At 31.8% G+C, this 9,106-nt stretch overlaps 1 protein-coding gene across 2 annotated transcripts; it reads left to right on the forward strand.

Annotated features, from left to right (window-relative positions):
- Positions 1–4,668: 4,668 nt before the first annotated feature.
- LOC114411969 (protein ApaG-like) lies at positions 4,669–8,865 on the forward strand. 2 transcript variants are annotated; one of them, XM_028375721.1, is made up of 6 exons: positions 4,670–5,057; positions 5,141–5,254; positions 6,496–6,576; positions 7,306–7,478; positions 7,689–7,785; positions 8,523–8,865. In XM_028375721.1, exons 1-6 carry the CDS (start codon positions 4,839–4,841, stop codon positions 8,634–8,636), a joined length of 798 nt encoding a protein of 265 aa, XP_028231522.1. In that variant the 5' UTR covers positions 4,670–4,838; the 3' UTR covers positions 8,637–8,865. The 2 variants fall into 2 exon arrangements, with proteins under 2 accessions (XP_028231523.1, XP_028231522.1); XM_028375722.1 differs by lacking the exon at positions 6,496–6,576 and having other exon boundaries at positions 4,669–5,057; positions 8,523–8,829.
- The last annotated feature ends 241 nt before the right edge of the window (positions 8,866–9,106 follow it).

The following is a 9,106-nucleotide window of genomic DNA, read 5'->3' on the forward strand; positions in this document are numbered from 1 at the left end:
ATTTGATCCAATCTTATTATAATTCATCACATTGCAGACTTAAAAAAAAAAATCCTATCCAAATTTAATCAAAATTGGCCCAATCAAATAATAAAAAACTAATATAATTATACTTTTTTTAAAAAAGAATTTTACACTGAGAATTCTCACTTGATACATCATAATATATGTAGAGAGAAGAGAAATCAAACTACATCAGTATAACTTTGACAATCATTATACAATTTAATAACTTCAATCGGGTAATGTTTTCTTAAAACTCACCGTTGGATTGAAAGTTTCTTTCATATAGATCAAATACGCAAAATTTCATATTAATCAAAAATCATTTTTACCTCGTTCATATAGATTAAAATCAACGTAACATAATATTTTAAAATACACTAAAATATGAATCATCATATTACCTTTTTATTGTTGTTCAATTTTGACAAAATTTAACGTAGACAATATTGGTAATATATAGATATAATTCGACAGTTGAATCAATAAAAATCAAATTATATAACAAGTTATAAAAATTGTGTAATAATTCTCTCTCTCTCTCTCTCTCTCTCTCTCTCTCTCTCTCTCTCTCTCTCTCTCTCTCTCTCTCTCTCTCTCTCTCTCTCTCTCTCTCTCTCTCTCTCTCTCTCTCTCTCTCTCTATATATATATATATATATATATATATATATATATATATATATATATATAATGTATCATATGAGAATAGTCATCTTATATGAAAATGAGAATGAATAATCTCAACCATCAGACTAAAATAAAAGGTAAAGATTAAAATATTTTAAATTCAAATTAAAATTTCACTTAATCATAAAATTTACTAAACAGAACATTAAATATCTTAAAGATTTAATCTATGATGTCCTAAAATATCTTAAACCTATTATCATCGTTCATCATGTCCGTTTCCACCATAACTGTTAAGGTGTTAACTCATTGACAAGTGCATCAATTTGTTTCAAGTAGTAAAGTACTCGAAAGTTAGAGTATCAAATCGACATGGACTTTGTTTGTACTTGTGTTGATGTATATCCCAATTTTTTAGCAAGAGTAGAAGAAATGAAGAATTGTAAATGTAAAATTTGAAGAAAGTAAAAAATAAGAAAGATAAGGAATTTAAAATAAAGGATAAAGAGAGGTAGAAGATAAGATAAAGATTTAAAGTAAAAAATGATAAAGATAGAAGATAAAGATGATGATAATGTGTTTGAATACTTAAAGGTAAATTCAAAAATTTAAATATGTTGGGGTCTAGCATGCCTAACTAGCCATGATTCAATGTTAAGGTATTTTTCTATTTAACATTATTCCAATTTTCACCCACATCTACTAAAATACTCAACCCTGATCCCTCACGATAAAGAACCTAATTTATCTATTATCTCTCAAATTCTTTTGCAGAGATAAAAATAAAAATAGTAAATTGCATGAAGTTTGGAGATGTATGCATAAGCAAAACAAGATCACTCTATCCCTAGCAATGAGTTGTTTAGATGCTCTTTCTCAGTTCTTTATAAATTAAACATTTCCCAGTGGCCTAATTCCTAAAGAGATGCATGGATGTCAGACCATACAATACAAATAAAGCACAGGAAAGAAACAACAAAAATTGGCATTGCATTAAATAGATAATCAAGAAAGATTACATTAGAATGACATTTGACTGCTAGGTTCCCAACAATGGGGGTTTAGCATTTCATTATCATGAAAGACTTTACATTTTAGGGGTTGATGTGGATAGAAGAAGAAGATGGATGGATAGAGGAGGAGAAGAGGAAAATGGGCATAAAAAGAAGGTTTCCCCTATTTGAGATGGCTTTGAATGTATTCATTAGAGAGCTATGAGTCTTAGTCTTTCTTCTTTGTTTCCTACTCCTTCTATAGGCCTAATGTAGCTTAAAATTCACGCGACTTCGTGCTAAGTGGAACTTCTGGGCTTAGCGTGACGATGATCACACACTTAGCACATGATTCGTGCTAAGTATGTTTTTGGGCTTCTTCGTGGGTCTTCTTCATGCTAAGCTTGGGCTGACCGTTAAGCGAGGTGATGTGCTGGACTTATCTTGTACGCTAAGCGAGTTGTCCCAATCTTCAACTTTTTCTTCAAGGCTTTTTCTTTACGTTTTTTCATCAATCTTCCTCTAAAACACTTGTAATTTTTCTTCTTTTAAATCCTGTTGGTAAAAAATTAACATGATATTAAATTCCTCATTATTTCATTAAAAACAATAGTAAATTAAAGGAATTTTAATCATTATTAGTCAAAATTGACTATCAATTAAACTTAAAATTCACAGTTATCACATGACCGCCACCGCAACACCACCATGATTATCAACTGTCGTCATCGTTGTCACTAATATGACTGTTGTCGTTATCATTGCTGCCACAACCACCATTGTGACCATCGTCATGAACATCGTTGTTGTACCAACATGATTGTTGTCATCACCATCACCACCATCATGGTGGTAGCGACGATGATGGTCATGGCGACAATCATGATAGTGGTAGTGACAACGACAATGGTGTATTTTATAACTTTCAATTGGATAATATTTTCTTAAAACTCACTGTTAGATTGAAAGTTTCTTTTACGTAGATCACATATGTAAAATTTCATATTAATCCAAAATCATTTGCTCCTTCATTCATATAGATTAAAATCTGCTTAATACAAATATTTTAAAATATATTAAAATATAGATTATTTGATTATCTATTATCTTCTTTTTGTTGTTCAATTTTGACAAAATTTGAGATAGACGATCTTGATAATATGTTAATATAATTATTAAAATTATATTGGTATGATATATATATGTGTGTGCGCGCGCATGCGCATTATGCGTGTGGTTGCAAAAATGAATCTTGGGTTGGGTTATTCAATCAATGACTCATAACAAGGCTAAACTAAGCTAATAATCAACTTTCAACTAAGTTACTTCATAATAAACATATGCACAGGGCAATTGATAAATGGGCTCCTTCTTATGGTTAGATGTACCCTTCTTTTGCATTTTTTGGTATATCTTTCCTCATAATCACTTTTGAAAACTAATTTTTATAATATTTTTGTTAATGGGTAAATGTTCCAAAAAAAATCAAAATGTGTTTAATGAATTTGGAAAACTAAATTTCAGAATGTGTTAATGAAATAACTATTTTGGCAGACAAAATTTTAAAATAACATCAACTCATATAATTAGGTATTAACCTTCTTCCAACTCCTTTTTTTTTTCTTCCTAGGATTCTTATTTGCATTGATAAGATATTGTTCTTTAGTACTCATGTTAGTGGAGGAATCTCTAGTGAGTAATGACTCACCACTGTAATGACTTTGTGTGCTAATGATGTCACTTTTTTTGTGTCAAAATTGAAGAAAAACCTACCTCTATGTAGATTTCAATACTTAGGTCAGAATTCAATAAAGTAATAATTAAAGTATATGAATTATGAATATTTAACTAAGGGTGTCATAGGAGTATTAATAGGCAAAAAGAAGTCCAGTGATTCTTTTATCATGAGTTTGTCACATCTCTTAGTGGAATTTGCTAAGAGATGTGATAAAAATATATTTTTTTACATGATGTTTATTATTATAGGTCTATTTGATTGACAACAAAGATTGTGTATTTGATAATTTTTTAGAATTATTCTTGATAATGAATGAAACACTTGGTTAATATGGGAGAGAGGACAAATCATTTTACTTAGTCAAAATTCAAGTAAGGTGATTAATCCTATTTTACCTCCAAAATACTTTTTTTACCATGTTATAGTTGTGTTATTGTAACTTGTAAGGGTTGAATACCCTTGTCCTCTGCATCAATGAATTTTCCTTTGTTGATACCAAAAAATCATGTTATAGTTGTAAAATATTTATAAATTTTATTGATGATTAATTTTTACTAATTTTTTTTAACTAATCATTCAAGTAAAATATCTTCTTTAAATTATATTTTTCCCATGCTCGAAATTTGAATATGAATCCTTGTTTTATTTAGATGAATGTAATGTTAGTGATACAAACAACACCTATTGTAGCTATTAATAAAAGAAAAAAAAATGCATTAGTAACTTGCAACAAGTTGGGTCTCATATCTTTATTTTAGATCATATAGTAAGCGATCTAGAGTGTAGGTCCAAGGCAGACGTTGCGTCACGTTTGAAAATAGAGATTAATAAACATTCACATATTTTTCTATTTCCCCTTTCCCATAATCCCATCAACAAAATATCATATGCTAACCTATTTGCGGCACGTGTATTTTTCATGTCCATACACAACAAAAATGGATAGTGGTTCTTAAGACTTGAGAGTTTCGGATACAATCCATAAACAGCAAGCTGATATACTAATTTTACAGCATAGTACGATCTCCATAATACCCTCAACCACACGCAAGTACTGGTATATCATGGTCGGAAATTGGAATTGATTTCGCATAAATAAAACGAAAGTATGTACCTCAAAATAACAATTTTGCTTATAAAAGTAATAAATATAAGCATAAATAATTAAATTCTTTTATAAAAATGCTATATTAATAAATTAATTAACGAAAGATAAAAAAAATATAAATTTAGTTTCGAATAAAAAAATGAGATAAATATGAATTTGTCCATTTACCCAGATAAATATAATGGCTAATTTGGAAAGTTACATTTCAATTTAACAACTAAAGCCGCGGAAAAGGTTCTTTGCGTTGTGTTGCGTTGCAGTAGTGAGGTACGATGATTTGATTTTGATTTGGATGGTTGCGCCAGAGGAATAATTAATAACACTAATAGGATAGGTTTGTGGGGAAAATTGGAAGCATCGATCGGAAAATGCAATCCTTATCGTTAAGTATGAGTCTGAGGAGTAGTAGTTTAGCGAATTTTCTGTTGCTGAGTTCAGAGACGAGAGTGAGAAGAAGAAGAAGGAGTGTCATCGTAGCGTGTGCTTTGGAGGGAGACAGTGGTAGCAGTAGCACAAGCTCCTTTCTCTCTCGGACCCAAACCTACGCCCTTCTTAAGCAACAATTGCAAGTGGCTGCTAAATCTGAGGTTAGTTAGTTAGTGTCTTGTTTTACCTCTTACTTGTGCACTTTGAAATTGGAGGTAAACATCGTTTTTTGGTTCTACTTAAGGATTACAAGGAAGCAGCTAGAATTCGAGACTCGTTGAAGCAATTTGAGGACGAGGAGCCTGTTTTGCGTCTGAGGAGACTATTGAAGGAAGCAATTGCTGAAGAGAGATTCCAGGTGTCTATTATTATGTTGTCGAGTGCTTAATTAATTGTTTATGCACTCGGGTTGTGCTAATTTAGTGAATGTTTGGATTAAAGCTTGCAAATTCGAGTTTGAGTAAAACTTACGTTTGCAAAAGTATCTCAAGCCTTGTTTCTCCAAAACTCAGACTTGCTTTTGGAGGGTAACCAAGCATAAGCTCAAAGTGGTTTTACTCTCAAATATAATTTTGAAACCATCCCAATGGAAATCCAAACATATGCTTAATTTTTTGTGTGATCGACCTCCATTTTTTCTAATCCAATTTCTTTCTTTTATTAGGTAAATTTCAGACTTTAATAATGACAATGCTCTGTTAGTATAAAAAATTTAGAATGTTGACAAATAAGAAATCATGTCTTGTAGGAAAATTATTGTAAAAGTAAACAAATTTACCATACATGGTGATTTGTGATTAGATGCGTAAAATTACTTTACATGGTTAGTGTATAACTTATTTTCTCTAAATTTCATGCCAGTCTCACCCAATAATTTGGGCCCACTCTCTGTCTAGTGAGACTTGTATGAAATTATTAGAGCATTTCGAGTGCAAGAATTCAGTTTGGGTTAATTCTCCCCTCACAAGAATTCACTTAAAGTTAAGAACCCCATTTTGATTTGAAAAGATTTTCTTTTAATGGTTAAGCAAGTTGCTTGTATAAGTAATTTTTATAAAAACTTATTTGCTCTAATGGTATTATCAAGTAGCTTAACTTCAAGAACCAATAAGCAACTTCGTTAGAGTTGGTTTTACTAGTGCTTTTCATATAATAAATAAGTTGGATTTACTGGTGCTTTTCATATAATAAATAAGTAAATAACGTGTTTCTGTGCTTGAGATGGCTATAGCACCACCTTGCTTGAATTTTGATTTGTCTTACTCATTCCTCTCAATAAGTTAGACAGGACAGATGACAAATTTACATTGCTTTCAGAATTTGTTGGACCACTGTTACGTCTGTGACCCAATTTTTCAAAATCCAATAAACAATTTTCTTTCAAGCTTCAATTCAACCACTAAATGGTGTAATAAGTTCATATCTCAACTTTCATACCTCTACATTCATTTTTCTTTCTAATCCTCTATCAGATCAGCACTCCTCACATCTTTCACCTTGAATTGACAAAACGTGACCTATATTTCTATGTGTGTCTTCTGAGGTATCATTCCCTAATTAATTTTACATTTTGACACCTTTTCCTCTCTCTCTTTCCAGGATGCTGCTAGTTACCGTGATGAGCTAAACAATATTGCCCCACACTCTCTTTTAAAATGTTGCAGCGATGCTACAACATTGGTATGATCCCTACTTTCAGTTAAATACGTTTTATCTCCGAGTGATGTAAGCTATCTCAAGAGAAATACAGTTAACAAGGAAAACAACTTCCCTTTTTTAAACAGTCTTTTAAGTTGATTGCACTGTTAAAAAAATTAGTTTAATACCATGTCTTCAGAAATGGAAATTCTGAGCATCTCTCTTGGAATAATTTGTCTTTGATGATTCTGCCCAAGTTTCAGAATAGCCCCGTTAGCTGTCTGTTGGTGAGAAAGAAAGGTTAGTGGGCTGAGATAGTGTGAATAAATAAGGCAAGTTGCCTATAAATAAATAAAGGGAGAGGTTGAGAGAGAGATTTATCTTATCATTTGAAAGGAAATTGGGGTGTTTGAACACAAGGAGGTGCAGACCCACAAAGATCTGCTTTGCTTTAAACGGAGAAGATTCTCCGTATTCTTTGTAATAGAATAGTAGGTTTCTATCTGCCCTTTTTACTAAATGTGTTCTGATTCTCTTTTCTTCTCTAGTCACTTTATGGTATAAGGCTATTATTGTTGTTGTGGTGACTTTTCTTCTCTGGTAGAAACCAATTTGTCTTCTAATTTGGTTTGCAAAGATCTGTTATAAAACTATAGTTTTTTTACTTCAAACTCTTCAAGGAAAAAAATTACAAATGCGTGTTTCATGAGATATTGGGTACTTTTACACAAAAATATCAGAAATTGTAACATTTAATTGTGACTTATTCAGGGAATCAGGGTTCAAGTTAGGAGTGTATATATAGAGGGCAGAAGTCAGCCTTCAAAGGGGCTATACTTCTTTGCATATAGAATAAGAATTACCAATAACTCAGACCACCCTGTTCAACTTCTTAGAAGGCATTGGATTATAACTGATGCTAATGGGAGAACGGAAAATGTCTGGTGAGTTAATTATTCTTCCCTTTTGCTATATTGTTGTCATGCTTCCAAGTGTTATTATTTTCCTTTTAAACCCATGGGGCACATAGTTAATGACAGAACACAATTACTTTGATTCTGGTAGTTAATCCCACTTAATAAAAAAGACCGTTGTTGTTTTAAACTCAAAATGAAATTCAACATAACTTTTGTATTTTATTTTCCACGTGACAGGGGAATTGGAGTTGTTGGTGAACAGCCATTAATACTTCCTGGAAATAGTTTTGAATACTCTTCAGCATGCCCACTGAACACACCAAATGGTAGAATGGTAAGATTTTTGTTGCAATTTCCTGGGGTAATCAGAATTGATTTGAGTAAGGTGGTACGCTTTTAAGTTATAATATTGTTGGGGATGTTTAGTAATTGATAATAATATTACCTTTCTATCAAATAGAAGCATTAGAGATTCCAATCAAATAGTAATATAATCACGGAAAAGGATAAAAGCACCGGATTTCGTCCTTCCTTTAATTTATGTATTCTCTTAAAAATGTCGATTGATTCGCTTCAATGAAATAAATTTTATACTTAAATTGTCAACATGGCAGAGCTGGATTTCTGTAAAAGATCTCATCAATAAACATACGTAACATTATTAGTTTTAGTGGATGCAATGCTGCCATGATTTCAAACCAAACAACTGTCATTATTTGCATTACCAACAGATCTTACCATGGGAAAAAGAAAGCAAAAGTAAAAGCCTTATTGAAGCCCACGTTTGACCATCTTCAGTGTGGGTGATTGGTTCATGGTTGCATCCAATTTTATAAGGTTTCATGAATACTTTTAATATTACTACAGAATGAGTTGGTATCATGATTTCAGCGATGCAGCACGCATAGGTTTTTCATCAGAGTGAAAATTGATGGAAAATTGTAAACTAAACCCTTTAGATTCAATGGTTGCATTGCTTGTTTTATTTGAGATGCATTTGTGCTTTCAAGGATTTCCAGATGCGCCTCCATCATATCCCACATAAAACAAGGTTTTTGTATCGTAATGCAGGAAGGTGATTATGAGATGATCCATTTTGAAAGAGTAGGCTCACGATCATTCAATGTGGCCATTGCCCCGTTTTCTCTCTCTCTGCTTGGAGATGATGAAGGTTGTGTTATTTGAAATTGAACTGCTGCATCACTTCTGCGACATGTAAATTATTATCATTCTCATCACCATTCCGAAGTATTAAAGCAGGCTATTTGCTTTATTAAGTGTAAAATATCTGAATGTTACGACCAAAAATGATCAGCATACATTTGTATTTTATTGAAATCAAGAAAGAAATCAATATCAATATTTGTAGAAACCAATAGCAGAATTGAATCAATTGATAAGGTAGTTTAACTGCGACGAACACGAGGCTGATGAGGTAAACGCTGCTTTGGGTCGGGCTTGTAGTAGCATTAGAATTTGATAGGTTTTAGGGGAAATTGCACTCACCTTTAGGGGTGTTTATCAGGATCAATTTAACGAATTCAACAATTCAAATCAAACCAATTTAATTAGTTTGAATAAATCAAATCAATTAAAATCCAATTTTAATTGGTTTGGATATCTTATTCACATCTTCCAAATTTGAACAAACTTGA

This window comes from Glycine soja, chromosome 5 (assembly GCF_004193775.1).
Source record: "Glycine soja cultivar W05 chromosome 5, ASM419377v2, whole genome shotgun sequence".
Taxonomy (NCBI): Eukaryota; Viridiplantae; Streptophyta; class Magnoliopsida; order Fabales; family Fabaceae; genus Glycine; species Glycine soja.

What these genes read in the sequence shown, in the direction of transcription:
- LOC114411969 (XM_028375721.1), top strand. Translation starts at nt 4,839, where the DNA reads ATGCAATCCTTATCGTTAAGTATGAGTCTGAGGAGTAGTAGTTTAGCG. An exon ending in TTGCTGAAGAGAGATTCCAG is followed by an intron (nt 5,255 to 6,495) that starts GTGTCTATTATT and finishes CTCTCTTTCCAG; the next exon opens with GATGCTGCTAGTTACCGTGA. An exon ending in ACACACCAAATGGTAGAATG is followed by an intron (nt 7,786 to 8,522) that starts GTAAGATTTTTG and finishes ATCGTAATGCAG; the next exon opens with GAAGGTGATTATGAGATGAT.